The 24,145-nt window shown below is 45.2% G+C and overlaps 1 protein-coding gene across 9 annotated transcripts in view; it reads left to right on the top strand.

Annotated features, from left to right (window-relative positions):
* GJC1 (gap junction protein gamma 1) overlaps window positions 1–12,128 on the top strand; it is a 57,666-nt gene extending 45,538 nt beyond the window's left edge. For 8 of the 9 annotated variants that reach the window (XM_084804283.1, XM_084804284.1, XM_084804277.1 and 5 more), the window contains one exon: window positions 10,566–12,128. In XM_084804283.1, the coding sequence (XP_084660409.1) occupies window positions 10,585–11,766 (1,182 nt within the window). In that variant the 5' untranslated portion in view covers window positions 10,566–10,584 and the 3' untranslated portion in view covers window positions 11,767–12,128. Of the gene's footprint in view, window positions 1–3,168; window positions 3,272–10,565 lie in introns of all 9 variants that reach the window. The other variant, XM_084804282.1, reaches the window with a different exon arrangement.
* Window positions 12,129–24,145: the final 12,017 nt, after the last annotated feature.

Raw genomic sequence — 24,145 nt, 5'->3', positions numbered from 1 at the left:
GACTGATTTGACCTCCTTGCAGTCCAGAGGACTCGTAAGAGTCTTCTCCAGCACCACAGTTTGAAAGCATTGATTCTTCGGCGCTCAGCCGTCCTTATAGTCCAGCTCTCACAGCCATACGTTGCTACTGGGAAATCCAAGGTCGATGGTTGCCAGTGGAGCTTCGGGCTCACATAAATTTTGTGGAGTGTGGAAGGCTTTATAGACTGCAGTGTGGAAGGCTTTATAGAATTTTGCAACATATCTCAAGGGCAGGCATGTTCAAATCCTAACAGACAACGCTTCTGTTCTTCGACACAAGCAAGGCAGCACTCATTCATCCAAGCTGGTGGGGCTCACCCTTAAGATTTATTATTGCATTGTCCCCAAGGGCATACACATCACAGTGATCCACATCGCAGGAACAGACAACTTTTTGGTGGACTCAGTTATACGTTCCAAACATCCCATGAATGGGAATGGTCTCCAGTCATCCTAAACAGACTCTTTTGATGGTGGGGGCACCCGTCAGTGGACATGTTTGCAAATCCCTCGAATGCGGTGTGCAAGACGTTCTGTGTGAGAGTGGGAGTGGGCCGTTGGTCGTTGGGAGACACCTTTTTTCCTTCGCTGGAGCGGGACCCTCTTTTATCTCTTTCCTCTGTTTCCTCTGCTGCCAAGAGTGATAGTGAAGAGCAAAGAGGAGAGTACCAATTGTATCTTGATCGCTCCGTGGTGGCTGAGACAACTGTGGTTCATGATTCCGTCAGGCATGGCCAAGGACAATTTCATGCATTTTCCACTCATAAGGAGTCTGCTCTCCTGGGACTGAGGGAGGATCCGACACATACATTAAAGCTGACAGTGTAGAGGATTCATCCATAGGACTGAGAATGTCGGTCCCTTTATGGTAACTCAACCCATAATAGAAGTGTTCCTACATCAAAGGTCAGTTGCACCATGTGTGTTTGCTTGGTACTTTAGAGCAGCGGTCCCCAACCTTTTTGGGACCAGGGACCGGTCTCGTGGAAAAGAATTTTTCCATGGACCACAGCAAGGGTGTGGGAACCTTACTGAGGGGGAGGCGATCCGCCCCTCCCCTCCCCTGGAATCCTCGCTGGCCCTGTCTGGCTCTGGTCCGAGCCCGCGGAGCTGCCGGTCGGCTCCGGCCACTGGCGGACTTCTGGCCGCTATGCGGACGCCAATTGTGCCCGTGTTCTTCAAGTAATCGGCTACGTAAAGATTTACATAGCCTATTACTTGAAGAACAGGGACGCAAATGGCGTCCGCATGGACGCCATTTACATCCCAGCGGCCAGAAGTCCGCCAGCATCTGGAGCTGGCTGGCAGCTCCGCAGACTTGCCGCGGAGTGGAGCTGGCCAGGGCTGGTGAGGATTCCAGGGGGGGCAGGGCGGATTGCTTCCCCCCTCCCTCGTGGACCCAAGGTAAGGGGGGTTCCCACACCCCTGCTGCGGCCCGGTAGCTAACAGGCCACGGACCGGTACCTGTCTGTGGCCCGGGGGTTGGGGACCCCTGCTTTACAGGGCATAGAAACGATTCTCTTGAATAGTGCAGAACATACACATTTTTGTTTTCTAAAAATATATGTGGATGGATTTGTTGAAAAAAAAGGCAACTAAGGGCATAATCCTATTCAGATAGGCGGCCACCTCTGAACTCGGAGGCAACCACCTATCCAAAGTGGGGCAGGAGAAGCACAGAGGGGATCATTCCGTCCCCACTTCTCCTACCCTGCATTTTTGGCTAGACAGCTGATTGCAGCTGTCTAGCTGCGGGACGATGGAGTGGGGGGGGAGGCTGTTCTATGACACATTGGATGTGTCATACAGGCATTTCCACCCTCCCCATCCCGGAATGCCCTGTTTTCGGCCGCTCTGCACTCCTCTTGCAAGTGCAGAGGACAGGGCTGCCTCGGAGGCAGCGTGGAAGTGAGGGAAGGTCAGTTCCTGGATAACACAATATCCTATGGCCATCTAGCTGCTATCTAGCGGCCATAGGATTGCTCCCTAAGTTGACATCTTAGTGTTTTTGATGCTGCAGAAACTTCCTATGGATCTATAGCTGCTTCTCCCCACCCCTGTTTTCTTTCCCCAAATTCGGGATGGCAGAGAATTCCGCCCCCCGTAGTCTGTGGCGGAATGGAACACTTACCTCCACCTCCCTGCGGAATCCTCTTCTGCTGGATCCTCCGGCTCCGGAGCGCCAGCGATATGCCGTATCGTTGGCTGAAGGGGATTGACTGCGGACACAAATGGCGTCCAGGACGCCATTTGCGGCCATAAAGGTCTTAGTTTAAGCTAAATGCAGCGGCTGCATTTACCTTAAACTAAGACCATCACCGCTGTAAATGGCGTCCTGGTATTGAATGGCGTCCTGAGTGGTATTGACATTAGCATCCACAGTCAATACCCCTCAGCCAGTGATACGGCATGGCTGCCATATCGCTGACGCTTCGGAGCTGGCCGGCGGCTCTGCGGAATCGCCGCGGAGCGGGCTGAAGAGGATTCTGGGGGGAGGAATGGATCGCCTGCCCCCGCGGGCGGATTCCCCACAGACCGGCAGGTAGGGAATCCGCCCATCCGTACCCCAAATATTTTGACATCTTGATTTATGTGCAGAACAGAGATCTTAGGTCTAATAATTTTACAAGTGCTTTTAAACTCTTGGGGAAAGGATGTGAGGGGGATCAGCCATGTGTTGTTAAAATGCCCAGGCAGAGCAAAGGCTTCTTGCCAAAAGAAGCCTCTTGAGAAGGCACCTTCAAATCAACACTGACGTTAGTAGCCTTTTTAAAATTCATCTGCTTGCAGCATGTCACATGGGATGGGCACGACACGTATTGAATCACTCGTTATTTGGAAAATATTTGAAAAAAGAGGCACATATCAGAATTCTCACGCAGCTGTCATGTAAGAGCACAGTTATAGAAGGATGTTGTTTAGAAAAGTTATTCATATAGAATTCTAATTTTTTAATTTTAAATGTGAACTGGACATTATTTTGGCTTTCTCAGAAGGTAAATGTGGATGACTGTGTTCAAGGCATGGGGTGCTTCCAAACAAGATGTTTATTCTGGAATTGCTATTCTTTGTTCAGTTTTTATAGGACAAGTACACCAATCTAATTGTTGCTTTGTTTTCCTCATGCTGCTTCTGTGTTTTTTCAAGCCTCAGAAAAGCCAATGTTTTGAAAAGTATAGAAGATCCCATCTTCTTTCCACCTAAAAGACCAAGCTTGAAATCCTGTCAGTTCACAGCAGAGCTATCAAAAGTAGGCAGAAATACAGTAGCTAGATGGCAAGCCAAACTGCACATTACATGTGCCTTTATATGTCCAGTTTTTTCTTTCACCAGCCACTGCGGTGCATGGGAAGGTTATTTTTTAAATCACTCCACTCTGCTGTGGCCACAATTAAAATCCCCTCCCCTTCCGCAAGCTGCTATTAGCTTTGAAAGAAAAGCTTTTGAGCCCCCCCACCCCTGGGCTAAGAGCAACTTTGTGGGGAGGGGGATTTTTCACAGGGAGCGCAGGGAGTCCTCTTTGTGCCACAGCTCTGGTCCTGATTCCCCCTACCCACAACTCTTATTTGGAAGAAAAAACCGAGAGACGTCAAATGCTTCACATTACGTCTAGTTGACCCTGATGTCATAAATCAGCCAGTGGTAGAGGTGTTTTTGGTCTTCCTGTTGCTGGGCAAACTTTAAAGTACATTTACCTAAAATCAATATCAGCTACAGTGACAATTCTTATTCTTCTACATACTGATTATGTAGTTGAGTATAATCTGAGGGCATACAAGCGGTTCCCTTGCAGCATACCATGTGCCTTGAAACATAATTTGGAAATGCAGTTTGCTACAGAACTAGAATTTGTCACATCCATCGATATTTGGGATAAGTTTGTCACCCAGTGTTCAATCTATTTCTAAACAATTTTATGTAGAAATCCCACTGAATTCAGAAACTTACTTCCTAATAAGTATGCAGGGATTAAGTTTTGAAAATACAATAAAAATACATGTGCAAAAAAACCTGCCCCCAAATTTGCTCTAGCACAGAGCATCTAAATGAATGGATGCTGATAAAGGAGTGATACTGTAGTTGGCATATGTTGGCTTAAGAACATAAGAAGAGCCATGCTGGATCAGACCAAGGGTCCATCTAGTCCAGCATTCCAACACAGTGGCCAACCGGCTGTCGACCAGGGACCCACAAGCAGGGCATGAGTGCAACAGCACCCTCCCACCCATGTTCTCCAGCAACTGGTGTACATAGGCTCACTGCCTCTGGTACTGGAGGCAGCAGCTAGCCATGAAGACTAGTAGCCATTGATAGCCTTTTCCTCCAGGAATTTGTCTAACCCCCTTTTAAAGGCATCCAAATTGGTGGCCATCACTACATCCTGTGGTAGCAAGTTCCATAGTTTAACTATGCATTGTGTGAAGAAGTATTTTCTTTTACCTGTCCTGACTCTCCCACCAATCAGCTTCATGGGATGACCCCATTGCGTTCTATTATTTTGAGAGAGGGAGAAAAATGTCTCCCTTTCCACATTCTCCACACCATACATAATTTGTAGACGCTCCTTTTTTCCAAGCTAAACAATCCCAGCTGTTGTAACCTTCTCTCGTAGGGGAGCTGCTCCAGCCCCTTGATCATTTTAGTTGCCCTTTTCTGCACTTTTTCCAGCTCTACAATAGCTTTTTTTAGGTGTGGTGACCAGAACTGTACACAGTATTCCAAGTGAGGTCACACTTTGTATAGGGGCAGTATGATATTGGCAGTTTTATTCTCAATTCCTTTTCTAATTATGCCTAACATGGAGTTTGCCCTTTTTACAGCAGCTGCACACTGGGTTGACATCTTCTTTCCTGGTCAGTCACCATTAGCTCAGGTCCCATCAGGCTATACTTGAAGTTGGGATTTTTTGCCCCAACGTACATCACTTTACACTTGCTTACATTGAACTGCATTTGCCATTTAGATGCCCATTCTCCCAGTTTGGGGATCCTTTTGGAGTTCTTCACAATCCCCTTTTTTTAAACCACCCTAAATTTGGTGCCATCCGCCAACTTGGCCATTTCACTGCTCACTCCTAATTTTTATGAACAGGTTGAAAAGCATTGGTCCTAATACAGATCCCTGAGGGACCCAACTATTTACTTCTCTCCATTGGGAGAATGTACCATTTATTCCTGCGCTCTGCTTTCTGCTTCTTAACCAGTTGCTGATTGACAAGAGGACCTTGTAAGGACCTGGGGCCTTTTTGTCCACCTCATGATCCCGCCTCTAGTCACCAGGTCAGGCACTTTGGTCAGGGTCTCCCCTCACACTGCCACCTTTAGGCTCTCACCCACAGTCTCTGCTGGTGTATTGTGATGCTTCACTCCCTCAACTGCTGTCACCAAGTACCCTTTCAGAGCTGCTTTCTTCCTTTTTGGTAGCACAGAGCAAGCAGCCGGCACATGGGGGCTATTCCACGAAACCCTTCTTAATAACTAAAAAAGGAAACTGCCTTTTAACATTGAAAACAAAGAAGGCTTATTTGGTACAACAGGATTGGAAATAGAAACTGGGTTGGGGTGAGGAAAGGATATCGGGAATGACAGTTAAAATAAGACAACACTATAAACTGCACAATATAACTCTTGCTTTTAGTTCTGTATTCAAAACCTCTCACACCCTCTCTTACACTATTTGACATACTCTCTAACCCACAGACTGTCTCACTAGATGTTCACACTCTTATCTCCCAATCTAATCCAAGACATAAAATGCCTAATCCCAGACTTATCTAGCTGTTCTCAATCTATCTTACTCCCAGACTTACCTGACTCCCCAGAAGCAATCACCCCATCTTTTTCTGCACGAGCTCTCATCCAATCACACTGCATTCCATTCTCACTCAGCCACTCCCCTTTCTTCTACTTGCCAAACTGTCATTCTTGCCCACACTCTGCCAAACCCCCACCTCAACTCACTTGTCAATCATTCCAAATACACATCAGCCACCAAACCTTTACTATTTACATATTGTACATGTGAAATTGCCGATTATAAAGCAATCCATCTGGAAGCACCTTGAATACAATGCAGTGATTACTCAAAGCCAACATGGATTTGTCAAGAACAAATCCTGCCAGACGAATCTGATCTCATTTTTTGATCAGGTAACCAACCTCCCTTGTGGACTGTGGGAATGCTGTGGACATAATATACCTTGACTTCAGCAAAGCATTCGACAAAGTGCCCCATGATCTTCTGATGAACAAACTAGGATCCACAGTTGGCTACAGAATCAAAGAGTGCTTATCAATGGGACCTTCTCAAACTGGGGAGAGGTAACGAGTGGGGTACCGCAGGGCTCAGTCCTGGGCCCAGTGCTCTTCCACATTTGTATTAATGACTTGGAGGAGGAGGTGCAGGGAATGCTGATCAAATTTGCAGATGACAATTAGGACATTGACAGATTGGGTGGGATAGCTAATACCTTAGAAGACAGAAACAACATTCAAAGTGATCTTGGTAGACTGGAGCGCTGGGCAGAAAACAACAGAATGCAATTTAATAGGGATAAATGCCAAGTTCTGCACCTCGGAAAAAGAAACCAAATATATAAGATGGGTGAGACTTGGCTCAACAACACTACAAGCGAGAAGGATCTTGGAATTGTTGTTGACCACAAGTTGAATATGAGCCAACCATGTGATGTGGCTGCAAAAAAGGCAAATGCTCTTTTGGGCTGAAGAATGGTTCCACCATTCTGTCCAAGAACTTTTCGTGTTCTCTTATTCCCCGGAGGGTCGACACTTGCCGCTCCAGTCCACTTACTTTTTCTTCCAGCAGCGTGATCAACTTGCACTTGTTGCACGTGTAGGCCATGTTGATCTCAGGCAAGAAAACAGACATGGCACAGATGTTGCAGGTCACCACCACTGGGGAGTCTTGTCCTTCCATAGCCTCTATTCCCTTTATGTTTCTAGCTTTCTGATTGTACCGGGATAGCCTGTGCTTTGTCCTCTATTCACTGGAGGTTAACAACTGAGTCCCACTGGCACTCTGTGTGTTACAAGAAAAGAAATTGAAAACAAAGTTTGCTAGGGGCCTTCCCCTTGACCTCCCCTGCCGAACCCGTTTGCTCCCCCTGTTCGCTCGCTCTGTTCGCTCGCTCTCTGGGAGCTTGCTTGCTTGTATAACCCCTGGACCAGCTGGAGCAACTTCCTCTGCTCTGCTCAGGTAGGAGACAGGAGACAGACAGAAACTCCCCACCCACACAGCTGCTGGGAGTACTCAGGCCACGCCCCTTCAGTTGGCTCTCTCTCAGGAGCACATGGTGAGCACACAGCGACTCAGAATGGAAAGCCCCTGGGCTTCCTCCAGCCCCCTCACTGCTTTGCCTTTGTCTCCTTCCACTGCAACTCCCCTGCCAAACTCCTGTTTGCTCTCCCTGTTCTGAATGACTAAGGCTACAATCCTGTACATCTTTATGTGGGAGTAGCTCCATTGAACTCAATGGGCCTTCCTTTGCGTAGACATGTATAGGATTGTGCTGTTAGGCCCTTTTCACACAAGATATGCATACCACCCACGCACATTTTTCTAAAGTGTCATGGAGCCTCTCTTGCATTATTTGTGGCCAGATTTGAATATAACTAATTCAGGATAAAACATGGACAAGAAATCCAGTCTAAATCTTGTGTCCCTGTTGTAGATTTTATATAAGGAAAATACTGGAAAATGTATTTAAGGGATTTGCCTCATTTGTGGCTAAAGTTGTTAAGAGAACATGAAACCTTTGTAGGGAAACCCCACGGGAAGGAGATTCCAGAGTCTTCCTGGGCAGCTTGTTCCACTGTTGAAATAGCCTTGGAAGTTGGAAGGGGTTTTCTTCCACAAATATAACCTTTCTCCTAATAAGGCATTTTAGTCTGGCTTCTTCAGACTTGTATGTTGTCCTTTTTTTTACAAGTCGCTTGACTTTCTATGAGTTCTGAAGGAATAGGAATCTGTGGAAGATAGGGACCTACGGTGGGAGAAGATTAGTTTGTATTTGTCCTTGTTTGGATTGTGCTGTGTGCTAATTCTAGCATAATGTTTTTCCTATTGGGTTAAACATGTTAAACATTTTTTCAAAGGACTGACAAATTCACAGCTCTTATTTATTATATTTCTAGTTTACTTCACAGAGCTCAGGGTACAGCATAAATCCTCCCCCCCCCCCTTCATTTTATTTTTACAGCATGCCTGAGAGAGGGCTCCGGGTGTCACTGGCTCCGGGTGTCTGTGAGCTCCATTTGAAACCAGGCTTCCCACATACAAGATTCTGCCTACCACACTAACTGTTGCCACACTTAGGGTGCAATCCTATGCATGTTGAGACAGAGAAAAGGCCCCATGCTGACTGGGGAATGCTGGGAGTTGTAAGACTTTTTCTGTCTAAACATGCATAGGATTGCACCCTCAACTATTTGTCCTGGCCATAATAGCTAAAGGCAGAGCAGTGGTACAGTTCTGGATGCTGAGGACAAACAAGGAAAGGCACATTTATCGACCTATCCAAGGTCGATAAATAAACTGATGATAAAAAATTGGTTTTTAAAAATGTGAATCGGATCTTTTTTTAGTTAAATAGGATGCTTTAAAAAAAAAAAATCAGTTCCATTAACTGTCCCTTAAAAATAATTTGGTTTATACATCTGCTTCCATTATATCTGAATGTAATGGAAACAGAACATATCAAAGTCTGCACTCATCTCTGTCAAACTCCTTGAATTAAATATGTGCCTTTTGAGGTCATGAACACAATGGAATAGGTAATGTATCGTTATTATGCAAATTATAATATTTAATTTGCATAATAAATTAAACAGTTTAATCAAACAGTTTGGACATTTAGGACCAGTTCAGACAATCTCAGTTTAATAACTCATGGCCCTGATCTGACTTGGTTTCATATCCAGGTTAGTAAACTGGGATTACACCATAGTTTCTTGGTTCAGATGTAGTGGAAAACTGTGGTTTAAACTAATCACAATAGAAGTGATGAAGAGGGGACGGAAGTGGGAAGCACATGACCTCAGTGCTTGTTCACCTCTGTCTGAACCAGCGTCATGGAGGAATATTGTTTTTCTCAGTACCTATCAGCTGTTCTAGAATGTTCTGGAAACTTAGTCTTCAAGTAGGTGATCTTGCTTAGGGTCCTTGTATAGAGAAAGCCCACCAATTTCACAGTTGCTTCCCTAAACAAATATAAATTCTGTAAGTGCAAAAGTTATGTGGGCTACTTGATCAGAGAATTTAGATTATGCTGCTAGGTAATATCAATAAAAATATGGATTTAAAAATTGTTATAATAATCTATTAGTATGCATGCTTTTTCAGGAAATATGTGAATTAGAGAATTGGAAACATGATTTGAATCAGCCTTCTTGGTGATTTAAAACGTGACTTAAATCCCCTTTGATTTAAATCGGTCTCTATTGTATTCTTACCCTGCTTGTGAGTGCCGAAAGGTATCTGGCTGGCCTCTGTTGGAAACAAAAAAATTGCACTGGATGAACCTTTGATCTAATTGAACAAGGCAGTTCTTATTTAAAATATATTCCACTGGAATGCAGAATCTGTTTGGATAATGCTCTCTGTATGTATTCTTCTAAGAGAGGAAGAAAAAACAGACAGAATTGCATATATTATCAGTCTATAGGACAAACTAGATGAGACAATGGAGATCCATGATCCATACATTTTGACAAATAGCCATGGCAGGACTGCTCTTGATTGGAACTGTGACATTGCAGGGTGGGTGGGTTGACCCTTCTTCCTGCGCTGTTCTCCTGATGGAAACCCCTGCTCCTTCCCAGCTCTTTGCACGTACATGTATGTTTTCCCTCACTGGGCAGATAGGAGCTTCAGCAGGGGATGGGATTTTCATCAGGAAAATAGCACAGGTATCACTCTTTCAGTATGGATCAGCCTCTCCTCATATAGCTGCTGACAGATGGAACATAGATCTCACGGACCTCCGTCCATTGCCCTGTCTACTTTGGCCCTGTGTTAATAAATCTGATCACACACAAAAATCCACATTTTTCTTTATTTGTATATATGTTAATAATACAAGATGAAACACACATAAAGCACAGCAGCAGTTTGCTTCAAAGCACCAACTGGCAATACCAGACATTTCCTCTATCATGGGGTGTAATAGCTTTTCCTGGTGCTCTTTTGATAGTAGCGGGAATTTTTAGAGAAAAAACAGTTCCGTTATTCAAGCATGTTTTGTCCTGGACAAGTTCAGGATAACAGCTGACAGCAGAGGCACGTAGCTGTAAAATGTTGGTAGTTACATGTTAGGTGGAGCAAGAAAATTATTTTTACATGTATTTGCATCGTTCACTCAGAGCACAACAGGGTAAACTTCCTGTTTCTTTACAGTGTTCAGATTTTAAGAAGTATTTTAACATTTCCCTCAGTCTGATGATTAACAAATACTTGCATTGTTTAAATCCATATATTAAAAGTCACACTCTTCTCTCCCCCCCCCCCACTTTTTTCTTTATTCTTAGATAACTGTTTTTGACCACCATGAGTTGGAGTTTCTTGACACGCCTGTTAGAGGAAATCCACAACCACTCCACGTTTGTGGGGAAGATCTGGCTCACAGCACTGGTCGTATTCCGCATTGTTCTCACTGCTGTGGGAGGGGAGTCGATCTATTATGATGAGCAGAGCAAATTTGCATGCAACACGGAACAGCCAGGTTGTGAGAATGTTTGCTACGATGCTTTCGCCCCCCTCTCTCATGTGCGGTTTTGGATTTTTCAGATCATCCTAGTCTCTACTCCCTCAGTGATGTACCTGGGTTATGCCATTCACAAAATTGCCCGGATGGTGGAACATGGAGAAACAGAGAGGAAGTTCCGAAGCAAGCCTTTCCCAATGCGGTGGAAACAACATCGGGGCTTAGAAGAGGCAGAGGATGACCAAGAGGAAGATCCAATGATGTACCCAGAAATTGAGCTAGAGAGTGAGCGGGAGAACAAGGAGAATCCACCCCTAACCAAAGTGAAGCATGATGGCAGGAGGCGAATTCGAGAGAACGGGCTCATGAAGATTTATGTACTGCAGCTCCTGAGCAGGACTACGTTTGAAATCGGTTTCCTCATTGGCCAGTACTTCCTCTATGGGTTTGAAGTCAGCCCCAAATTTCTTTGTAGCAGGAAGCCATGTCCACACACAATAGATTGCTTCATTTCAAGGCCCACTGAAAAAACCATATTCCTGCTCATCATGTATGGTGTGAGTTGTTTATGTTTACTTCTGAACATCTGGGAAATGCTTCACTTAGGATTTGGCACCATCCAGGACACACTGAACAATAAGTGGAAAGAGCTGGAGGATTCAGGGACTTATAATTACCCATTTACTTGGAATACACCGTCCGCTCCTCCGGGCTACAACACTGCAGTGAAGCCTGACCAGATACAGTACACAGAACTATCTAATGCCAAAATAGCCCACAAACAGAACAAGGCCAACATTGCACAAGAACAGCAATATGGTAGCAATGAAGAGAACATTCCAACTGAGTTGGAGAACCTTCAGCGAGAAATCAAGGTTGCTCAGGAACGCTTAGATCTCGCCATCCAGGCCTACAATAATCAGAATAACCCTACATGTTCCAAGGAGAAGAAGCCCAAAGGCAGCTCAAACAAGAGCAGTAGCAGCAGCAAATCAGGGGATGGGAAAACCTCTGTGTGGATTTGATGCCGTCCACCAGGGTTTGACTGTCTTGCACTTTTGGATAACTAGCACACTTGTTGAATAAAAACTTACGTTAAATAAATACTTAGCTTTGTTTAAATTCAGGGATATTTTGAGCTGCCAAGTGACACTCTCCAAATGGGCAGGAAGGGAAAGCATTTATGTTCACATCCTGATGTTTCCAAAACATGTATTCGTATTTCTTCCAGGTCAGGAAAAGACCCAGGTTTATTTGTTGAACAGTTTTTCTTCTTGAAAGGTTTACACTGAATATACAGTATTATGGTACATTTTATTATGCACATTTTTTTGTATTTGTACAGTGGATACTTTTTATATTAAAAGAAAAAAATTGTGTTTTTGTAAAGGTCCCCCCTTTTTTACATTCATACGTAATTCAGATCTAAAATTTGATTTTCTTGAAGTTTGGATTATGGAGCACATAGTTGATTACTCCCATGGACAAAGGGAAAGCTATCCCCCACCCCCACCCCAGTCCTTTCCGTGACAAGGTTAAGATTTTCCACTTTGGGGTACAGAGAAATTCCATCTGATGCACTAGGAATTGGTATTATAATGGAGATTCCAGAATCAAATATGGGGCAACAACAACAAAATCAATTGGACTGAACTTTAGAATTGCTTCAGGCACATCTGCTCATATTCATTGTATGGAGCTGCTGATATTTCAGATCCTATAGATGGTCTCTGGCCCTGAAGATAATTTTTTAGGAGCTCAACAACAGAGAGAATCTGCTGCTGCTATTATTATTATTACTTCATTATTAATCCAACATGGATTTGTCAAAAACAAGTCCTGCCAGACAAATCTGATCTCATTTTTTGATCAAGTCACCTCCCTTGTAGACCGTGGGAATGCTGTAGACATCATATACCTCGACTTCAGCAAAGCTTTCGACAAAGTGCCCCATGATATCCTGATGAGCAAACTTGCTCGAAGTGGGCTAGATGAAACAACGATCCGGTGGATCTACAGTTGGCTACAGAATCGGACTCAAAGAGTGCTTATCAGTGGGAACTTCTCCAACTGGGGAGAGGTAGCAAGTGGGGTACCGCAGGGCTCAGTCCTGGGCCCAGTGCTCTTCAACATTTTTATTAATGACTTGGAGGAGGAGGTGCAGGGAATGCTGATCAAATTTGCAGATGACACAAAATTGGGAGGGATAGCTAATACTTTGGAAGACAGAAACAAAATTCAAAGTGATCTGGATAGACTGGAGTGCTGGGCAGAAAACAACAGAATGGCATTTAATAGGGACAAATGCCAAGTTCTGCACCTAGGAAAAAGAAACCAAATGCACAGTTACAAGATGGGGGATACGTGGCTCAACCACACTACGAGCGAGAAGGATCTTGGAATTGTCGTCGATCACAAGCTGAATATGAGCCAACAATGTGATGTGGCTGCAAAAAAGGCAAATGTTATTTTGGGCTGCATTAATAGAAGCATCGCTTCCAAATCCCGGGAAGTACTAGTTCCCCTCTACTCAGCACTGGTTAGGCCTCATCTGGAGTACTGTGTCCAGTTCTGGGCACCACACTTTAAGAAGGATGCAGACAAGCTGGAGAGGGTTCAAAGGAGGGCAACAAAGATGATCAGGGGACTGGAAACAAAGCCCTATGGGGAGAGACTGAAAGAACTGGGCATGTTTAGCCTTGAGAAGAGAAGACTGAGGGGAGATATGATAGCACTCTTCAAGTACTTGAAAGGTTGTCACAGAGAAGAAGGCCAGGATCTCTTCTTGATCACCCCAGAGTGCAGGACACGGAATAATGGGCTCAAGTTACAGGAAGCCAGATTCCGGCTGAACATCAGGAAAAACTTCCTGAGTGTCAGAGCAATACGGCAATGGAACCAATTACCTGGGGAGGTGGTGGGCTCTCCCACACTGGAGGCCTTTAAGACGAGGCTGGACAGCCATTTGTCAGGGATGCTGTGACTTGGATTCCTGCATTGAGCAGGGGGTTGGACTCGATGGCCTTGTAGGCCCCTTCCAACCCTACTATTCTATGATTCTATGACTATTATTATTATTATTTATCACAAAAAGCCCAGTGTGGCCTTTAAAGCAAAAATCTGATTGCTTAGGTAGGCAACCTTTTTGGACCATGGCCACATGTAGCAATTTAAGAAACTGTCCTGGGCACCACCACAAAATGGCTGCAATGGGAGGCATGGCAAATGATAAGATGGCCAAAAGACTCGAGCCCCAACACCCTAAACAACTCCTTTGAACCCACAGTTTTCAGCACCAAGAAAAACCTATCACACAGCAATCCCAATTGCCGGCAAGAAAATGTTTTTGTTTTGTTTCTTTAAGTGGGAGGAGTAGGCCACCTTGGCTGGTGCTAAGAAATGTGTCCGGGGCGCATTGATTCCCATGGCACCACTTTACCTACCCCTGGCTTAGGTTGTGGCCATACTAGCTCACCTTTCCTAAGTTGGTGGGGATGGGTGGGGGGCATTAAAATGTTTGCCTCTGTTGAAGTGGCATTTGCCACTTTCAAGGAGGTCATCAGCAGTGTGATGCACAATGGAATTCAGCACTTCCCAAGATCCAACTTGTTTATTGGTCTAGTATAGGGGCCCAAGCATGGGCCCCTATACTAGGGGCCCAAATCACTTTTGGGCCCAAGGACCGAATTCAAATTTTGGATCAGTCTCGGGGGCCACATTCCAGTAGCTGTGCTGTTAAATCGGATCAGGAGTAGTAGTTTGGAGTGCCTGGAGACGAAAGTTTCTTAGGAGAGGTATGAGTGGTATAACTACGAATTGTCCTCCAGATTAAGGCCATTTGGACTAAGAGTTTCAGTCTAAAGATCCAGAAATTTTCCTTTTTGTCAAGCCTGTTAGTGGCTTTTGTTTGTTCTACTAGAAGCAACTGTAAATCCGAGAGACTGTGGGCTACATTAAAGAACCTACATTAAAGAAAAAACCCACAGCCCTCCCATTGTGGAGCCTTTCTGCGTTTACTGCGGGCTTTCAGACGGCGACCATGTGACGGCTGAGAGGGGAAGTTTTTAATTTTTAGTGTTCCATAGACCTCAATGAAAGAGCATAGTGGCTGTTTTAATAGCACAATGATGACTATGCACAGTAAGGAAAGTCCAGAATATTTTATTAGCTCATTATCTCCAGATCTTTTAAACATGGGGTCCTTGACACTGAGCTTTTATCCTGTGGTTGAGATTGCTTCTTCACGGACGTTTGCGGGCTCTTTACATGATGCCGTGATCATTCAAGTTGTCTCCTGCACTAAATGCCCTTTGTTCTGTGTTTAAATAGATCGTAGGTAATGAGCTATCAGGTTACCCCATTGTGTTCCGCTGGAGTTTCCTCCATGAAAAGAGTATAAGCGGCAAGAAGAGGAGCAAGATCAATGAAAGAGAATGGAAGGCTCAGATACGGGGACAAGGAGGGGGAAGGGAGGGGGAAGGAAGCTCATGAAAAAGGGAGTCGTTGTGATCCTGCATTTAAAACGGAAGCAGAAAGCCCCATTTTAAATGCAGGATTTTAGGCTGGCGTAGACATGCCCATGGCATGTCCATAACCAGGAAATACCACTGGATGTGCCTTGGAGGTCGACGACATCATGAAAAGGACCCACGAAATTCTGTGAGTGACCCACCATGAGTGCACAATAATAGCCTTGTGTGATGGCGCCCTATGTGCAGGAGAGTTGAAATGTCTTGCGACAGGCTGCTCCAGCTTTTTGGTAAGAATTGTAGATTTGTGGCTACCAAATCTTGTTCTTGGGTCTGTTGTAGTTTTCCCTACATATTGCATATGGCATTCTTTTTTTTTACATTCACATAATTTACATTTATGTGGAAACCACATAAGTAGAAGTGCATGCTAATGATTGTCTAATGCAATATGTTTTGCTGGTAACTCTGCTCTTGAAAGAAGTGACCCCCCTGGCAAAGGCAAAGTAAATTATGGATTTACTTATGAAGGGGCAGGATTGCAGCTTGAGATTGATAGGCATATGGTCAAGGAATACCTAATTACTTGGAATGACTTCACATCTCCAGGGCCAGATGAACTGCACCCTAAATATTATTGCATCCAGTAATAAAGGAACTGGCAGACGAACTCTCAGAACCGTCTATTCTCTTTGAGAAATCATGGAGGACGGGAGAAGTGCCAGATGACTGGAGGAGGGCTAATGTGGTCCCTATCTTCAAAAAGGGTAAAAAGGAACCTGGGAACTATAGACATCCATCCCTGGGAAAATTCTGGAGCAGATGATAAAGCAAACCATCTGGAAGCACCTTGAGAACAATGCAGTGATGACTTGAAGCTAACATAAATTTGTCAAGAACAAGTCCTGCCAGACGAATCTGATCTCACTTTTTGATCAGGTAACCAACCTCCCTTGTGGACTGTGGGAATGCTGTGGACATCATATATCTCGACTTCAGCAAAGCTTTCGACAAAGTGCCCCATGATATCCTGATGAGCAAACTAGCTCAAAGTGGGCTAGATGAAACAACGATCCGGTGGATCCACAGTTGGCTACAGAATCGGACTCAAAGAGTGCTTATCAATGGGACCTTCTCAAACGGGGGAGAGGTAACGAATGGGGTACTGCAGGGCTCAGTCTGGGCCCAGTGCTCTTCCACATTTTTATGAATGACTTGGAGGAGGAGGTGCAGGGAATGCTGATCAAATGTGCAGATGACACAAAATGGGGCGGGATAGCTAATACTTTGGAAGACAGAAACAAAATTCAAAGTGATCTGGATAGACTGGAGCGCTGGGCAGAAAACAGCAGAATGATATTTAATCGGGATAAATGCCAAGTTCTGCACCTCGGAAAAAGAAATCAAATGCACAGTTACAAGATGGGGGATGTGTAGCTCAACAACACTACAAGCAGGAAGGATCTTGGAATTGTAGATCATAAGCTGAAGATGAGCCAACCGTGTGATGTGGCTGCAAAAAAGGCCAGTGCTGTTTGGGGCTGCATTAATAGAAGCATAGCTTCCAAATCCCAGGAAGTACTTGTTCCCCTCTACTCAGCACTGGTTAGGCCTCATCTGGAGTACTGTGTCCAGTTCTGGGCACCACACTTTCAGAAGGATGCAGACAAACTGGAGAGGGTTCAGAGGAGGGCAACAAAGATGATCAGGGGACTGGAAACAAAGCCCTATGAAGAGAGACTGAAAGAACTGGGCATGTTTAGCCTTGAGAAGAGAAGACTGAGGGGAGATAGGATAGCACTCTTCAAGTACTTGAAAGGTTGTCACAGAGAAGGCGGCCAGGATCTGTTCTTGATCATCCCAGAGTGCAGGACACGGAATAATGGGCTCAAGTTACAGGAAGCCAGATTCCGGCTGAACATCAGGGAAAACTTCCTGACTATTAGAGCAATATGACAATGAAACCAGTTACCTAGGGAGGTGGTGGGCTCTCCCACACTGGAGGCGTTCAAGACGAGGCTGGACAGCCATCTGTCGGGGATGCTCTGACTTGGATTCCTGCCTTGAGCAGGGGGTTGGACTCGATGGCCTTGTAGGCCCCTTCCAACCCTACTATTCTATGATTCTAGGGCAACCAACACAATTTCTATCCCCAAAATGGGCCTAAAGCCATATTGATCTAGAAAATCAGCTTTATCCGAGAATTTCTAGAGTTGACCAGCAACCATGCACTTGAGCACCTTGCCTAAGAGGGGGATGTTCTTATATAGTTGTTCTCCACTTCTAGATCCAGGTTAGGTTTGTTCAGTAGCCTGGTACTGTCAAGGAGGAATTTAGTGTTCTGAACTCAACTGGCCATCCCTTCCTTATTAGATGTAACAAGCCAAGATGGGCAAGGGTTGAGCACACAACTGCTCAATTGAATTCAACCAAACACCTTGGGCTCCTTCATACGGAACTTTTATCCTGCTATTGAGATTGCTCACTCACAGAAGTTTGCGGGTCCTTTTCATGACGTCATTAACCTCCAGGGCACATCCAGAGGTATTTCCTGGTTATTTTGCTCCAAAAACATCTGGAACTAATGAACTATCTTTTAAAGTCAGACTGTTAAGCTATTAAAACAGCCACTAGATGGCACTGTTCCACTGAGTTCTATGGAACCTTGAAAATTAAAAGCTTCCCCTCTCAGCAATCACATGGTCCCTGTCTGGGAGCCCACAATAAACGTGGAAAGGCTCCAGGACTGCAGGGGTTTTCTTTAGTGTAAAGGCAGCCCTTGTTGAAGTTGAAACGTATTCAATGGTGCTCTGGATAACTCCTTTAATGGAACCATGCTAATAGAGGAAACCAAGTCATGCTGACTATGATCAATTCTATCTTCAAAATGTCATACAAATTTTAACACAGAGAGCTGTTGAGGGTGTGACCAATTCCCTCTCAGGGCAAGATTGTAATAAGCCCTTCACCACCTAAAACGCCTCTGCTAGACAACATTGTGAAGACACAGTGGAGGTGCAAAAGAACTTCTTTGCCATCCTCACCACCACGTGGTAGCTCTAACAATGAGCTTTATCCAGGGTTCGGTTGGGTCTAGCATGAGTCTTTCACTTGTGTTCCAGCCGATGTTCACTTGCTTCATTGTCCTCGGCTCCAAGGATGATCAAGGACCTAGTTTGGCTGCCAAGTGGGAGAGCACTTGGGTGTAATCATCAGCTGCCCTGGTCAATTCCATTTCCTATAGAGTGACCAGGATTTTGACAGGAGCACTAGTCATACCAAGTAATGCTCCCTTCCAGAGTTGTAAGGATTACAAAATAATATATTTGAAGTGCTATAAAAATGCTAAGGAGTGCAAAGGCTTTTGAATCCTCTGTGATAGGGACACCTCTCTGCTCTACTGAGGTCTACCTTATGAGGAGACCAATCACATATATTTTCAAACTTAAAATTATCATAAAGGCTGGGCAGTGTGGATTATTGTAGTGTATCAAATTAAATTCAAATCCATCAGATGATCATTAACTCAAGGATGGGGGACATGTGTTTTGGACTGCAACTCCCATAAGCATAGGGGGCATAGGACTATGAGAATTGTTGTCCAAAACATCTTGAAGGCACCAGGTTACCTGTCCCAAGCTAACTGCTTAATGCTCAAAAGTTTAGCAGAAGAAAGAAGATACTAGGGCAGAGCCAATTGGCACAGGGGGAGAGTGCAGCCCAGGTCCACTGCTAACAAACCAAGGCTCAGGGAACAGTGGCTTCCCTAGCGCTGGACTCGGAGCGGATGGCTCATGCGAAATTTGAACGGGGGGCTCACAGCTCATAATTCTAGCCAGCCCCACACTACAAAAGCTTCTTAGCAAGTGCTGTATCACACCTTACAGAGGAAATCCCCAGTTTGTCAATCACTCTAAGTTTAATGAATTCCAGTTACCATTCTGAACTTCAGTGCATTCCTATGGCCAGTTGGAAGGAACCAATGTTTTTCAATGTCCGTTCTCAGTTCTTAATTTTAGCATATCCTTATTAAGAATACACTCAACTTCTACAATATCCTAATGCTCTTGTGTCCTGTTTAGATGATGGTTTGGCAACTTGAAAAGTTTCCTTTCCTGTTAATCCTTCTCTAAAACCCTCTTGCAAAGTCAACCCAATCACTATGCTGAGGGTGAAGGGTGAAGGGCAATAGAGAAAACACTTTAATAAGGAAACACTGGTAGCTCTTTTGAAGAGTGGTAAGCAATGGTGCCTGAGCGTGTCAGACTCCATTCTAGAACACCGTTACCACAGGACAAAGGCAAACCAAACACTTTAAGTGTATCAGAGCGATTTGAAAGTGTGTTTGCTGCATTTGAAACATGCGTGTTTGTGTTGAGTGAGTTCTGAAGATTTACAGCCAGGTGTGGAAAAAAACAATCATATGGCACCTTAAAGTCAAATGTGATAAAATAAATTTATTATGCGCTTTCATGGATCACAGTTCACTTCATCAGATCTGTGGAATGTTGTCCTGAGTTGGCAGATGGGTGTAAAGAAAAAGAAAAATTAGCAGTGAGGTTAGGGGGGAATGAAATGCAAGAATTACGGACCACTCCAATTGCAAGCATTGATGATGACACAAAGAGCCATCGATGGAGCCCCTGCTTTGCATGCAGAAGGTCCCAGGCTCAATCCCTGCCATCTCCAGGTGGGGCTCGGAAAGAATCCTGCCTCCCAGTCAGTGTCGCTAATACTGGCTGAGACCGTTTCCTACATTCCCATGGGATAGGAAACGATCTTGATTCAGGGCACTGGTGATAGAATTGACCGTAATAAGCCACCAACATACCTTAAACATGCACACATCAAATACCTGGATTAGTTTTGTAACTTTTCAAGGGTTATGATTTTTATTATAAGGTGAAGGATTGAGGTATAAGATGTGCTGCTTATAGAATCATAGAATAGTAGGGTTGGAAGGGGCCTACAAGGCCATCGAGTCCAACCCCCTGCTCAGTGCAGGAATCCAAGTCAGAGCATCCCTGACAAATGGCTGTCCAGCCTCGTCTTGAACACCTCCAGTGTGGGAGAGCCCACCACCTCCCCAGGTAATTGGTTCCATTGTCGTATTGCTCTTACAGTCAGGAAGTTTTTCCTGATGTTTTTCCTTATATTATTTATTTATTACATTTAGATCCTGCCTTTTTTCCTCCTTAAGGAACCCAAGGCAGAGTACATTCTCCTCCTCCTCTCTGTTTTATCCTCACAACAACCCTGTCAGGTAGGTTGGGCTGAGAGTCTGTGACTGGCCCAAAGTCACCCAGTGAGCTTCCATGGCCGGGTAGGGACTAGAACCCAGATCTCCCGGCTCCCAGTCCAGCACTCTGACCACTGCACCACACTGGCTCTTATAAATGTAGAAAGCCAAACTGAAGGACAAAGGGAGGAGCAAGATCGATAGCACAGTCACAAGGCCTGGTGAAAAGGGTGCCATGGTGGCAAAGACTAGGGTGGCAAGAGCTATGAGGGACAGGGCTTTTGCATATTTAATAATTGCGTAGAAGAGGGAATTTTATCAGGTGACGACTTACGCTGCAGCTATGAAGAGTGCAGGAACCCCACCCCCTTCCGCAGCTGGCCAAGAACCCAGCACAAAGGATAAGAATATTTCCTCTTTTTGTCCTTGGTTACCTTTTCTGATGAATCACTGCCTAGGCAGGCTCCCTGTCAATCCCTGCATCAAGATTTCCAGTCCTTCATTTGAGATTCACTACTTCTAGACGGGGCCAATTCACACAGATTCACTTAAAAACAATAAATTAGGGTGCATTGAATCAGTTTTATGAAGATTTCAATTTCGGTCCAAACTTGGCAACTTCTCAGCTTGTAATTAAAAATAAATGGAGCATAAACAATTTATTAATGGGGACTGGTTTGGTGCATTAAGAACAAAGAATGAATCAACTTGTGTTGGCATGAGCATCAGCCCGTACACACACACACAAACACACACACACAGATTTATTTATTTTATTTATTAAATTTATTAATCGCCCATCTGGCTGGTCACCCAGCCACTCTGGGCGATGTACAATAATAGAAACAGTTTAAAACAATACAATTCTACATTAAAAACATATTTCTAAAAATACCTTAACCCACCCCAAATGCCTGTCTGAATGTTTTTAATGTGTGGTGGAAGCTCATTAAAGAGGGGGCATGGTGGAGTTCCCTAGGGAGGGAGTTCCACAGAGTGGGGGCCACCACAGAGAAGGCCCTCACCCTTGTCCCCACCAGTCTAGCTGTCCTGGCTGATGGGACAGAGAGAAGGCCATCTGAGGCCGATCTTGTTGAGCAGCCTGTCTGGTGTTGCTGGAGGCGCTCCTTAAGATAGGCTGGGCTGGAACCATATAGGGTTTTAAAGGTCAAAACCAACACCTTGAATTTGGCCCGGAAAACAACTGGTAACCAGTGCAACTCCTTCAGCACTGGAGTGATCGCGCTGGCGCTGCCTTTAATCAGGCGAGCCACCGCGTTCTGCACCAGCTGCAGCTTCTGAACCATCTTGAAGGATAACCCTGCATAGAGCACATTACGGCAGTCTAAACGAAAAACCAGGGCATACACTACCGCTGGGAGCAGATGGTCAGGAAGGAAGGGGCGCAGCCGCTGTGTCAGATGGGGTTGATACAGCGCTGTCCGGCTCACTGCTGACACCTGAGCCTCCATGGGCAGCTGGGAGTCTGAAATGACCCCCGGCCTACGGACCTGGTCTTTGAAGGGTAGCTGTACCCCCTTCAACACCAGGTCGACATCCCCCAACCTCCTCTTGTCTCCCACCAAAAGTCTTGCCGGGGTTCAGCTTCAGCTATTCCTCCCCATCCAGCCACTCACCATCTCCAGACATTTGGACATGGATTCTACAGCCAACCTTGGTGAAGATTTGAATGAGAGGTAGAGCTGCGTATCATCCACATATTGGTGACACCGCACCCCAAACCTCCAGATGATAGCCCCCAGCGGCTTCACATAGATGTTAAATAGCATCGGGGAGAGGATGGAGCCCTGTGGCACCCCATAAGCAAGCAGCCATGGGTCCAAAACCTCCTCTCCCAGTGCTGTGCTACCATGATCCTACCATGAGGTAGTCTTACCCCCTTTTCTATGGTTACTGCCTTAGAAATGCACAACCTTGTGGTGAAACAGAGAAAACCACAGAATGTCTACCATTTGCCAATTTAAGTGTGTCTGTTTTGTCCATGGTGTACCTTCAGTTTATCACAGGACACATTTAGAACAAGTAGCCACGGAAGAACTCACACGTCCTCCTGCACGTGGATATATTCTGTACCAGTTAATGGCTTTTATGAGAGGGTAGATGGAAGTGTAGGGTGCATTCCATCTCCCTGACCAGCACTCACCTAATTTCAAGTATATGTACCAGAAACGACAGAATTGGGATTGTGTAACACGGAATTGGGAGTTTGCGTACTGCCCACTCGCCTGCCTTTACAACTTGCACTTGTAGACCATGTTGATCTCAGGCAAGAAAACAAACATGGCACAAACCTTGCAGGTCACCACCACTGGAGAGTCTGGTCCTCCCATAGTCTCTTTTCCCTTTTTGTGTCTAGCTTGTTCTAGAGTAGCCTGTGCTCACTGGAGGTTAAAAACAGAGTCCCACTCGTATGGAAGTGTGTGTAACAAGAAAAATAAATTAAAAAATGTTTTAATAATAATAAAAAGTTAGGGACCTCCCCCTTGACCTCCCTGGCCAACTCCTGTTTGCTCCCCCTGTTCACTCGCTCTCCAGGAGCTTGCTTGCTTCTATAGTCCCTAGACCAGCTTCCTCTTGCTCTACTGCAGGAAACAGACTGAAATTTCCTGCCCACACAGCTGCTGGGAGTGCTCAGCCCCCCCCATTCAATTGGTGCTCTCAGGAGCACCTGGTGAGCTCACAGCCACTCAGAAGAGAAAGGACAGCCCCTTGGGCTTACTCCAGCCCACTTACCTCTTTGCCTTGGTCTCCTCTTCCACCGCAACTCCCCTGGCCAACCCATTTGCTCTCTCGCTGGGAGCTCACTTGTTTCTAGAGTCCCTAGACCAGCTGGAGCAGCTTCCTCTGCTCTGCTCTGCTCAGCTCAGCTAGGAGGCGGGAAAACCCAGTGACCACTAACACGGTCACTTTCCCCCAGAGTTCCCTGTAACTGCTACTTTATCCACTAAGTCATCCCTGTTGGTTAGGATCAAGTCAAGGATAACTGATCGTCTAGTTCCTTCCTCCACTTTCTGTAGGAGGAAGTTATGAGCAATACAAGTCAGGAATCTCTTGAAGGGGCCATGTTTCGCAGAATTTGTCTCCCAACAGATATTGGGGAAACTGAAGTCCCCCATCACTGCTACATCATGCCTCCTTGAAACATTGGCAATTTGCTTTTCAAGTTTCATCCTCATCTTCTCCTTGATTGGGTGGCCGGTAGTAGACTCCGACCACCAGGTTCCTTTTATTCTTTGCTCCGTTTATTTTAAATCCAGATGCTCTCGACGGAGCTGCAGAGCTCATCCTCCTGTATTTCTGTGCAGAGGTATGTATTTTTCACATACAGTGCAACCCCACCTCTCTTTCTGTTTCTCCTGTTCTTTTTGAACAAGTTAGATCCTTCCATTGCTGTATTCCAGTCATGGGAGTCATCCCACCAAGTCTCAGTTACACCTATCAAGTCATAATTTCCCTCCTGGATTAAGAGTTCAAGTTTGTTCTGTTTGTTTCCCATACTCTGGGCGTTAGTATATAGACAGCGAAGACCATGTGCTGCACGATCTGGCTTTCTTCCTAGATGGTTCTGAAGACTATTATTGGGCGCTGTGAGAGTTGTTGCTGTGTCCGTTGTGGTGCATGAGCCACAACGGACTGCAACTTCTTCCCTGCTCTTTGGTGCTGCCTATTGCAAAT

This window comes from Heloderma suspectum, chromosome 6, assembly GCF_057233095.1.
Source record: "Heloderma suspectum isolate Gila_16-S chromosome 6, 16-S_ref, whole genome shotgun sequence".
NCBI classification, from domain to species: Eukaryota; Metazoa; Chordata; class Lepidosauria; order Squamata; family Helodermatidae; genus Heloderma; species Heloderma suspectum.
Note: the sequence above shows the minus strand (reverse complement) of the source record. Positions and strands in the feature narration are given on the sequence as shown.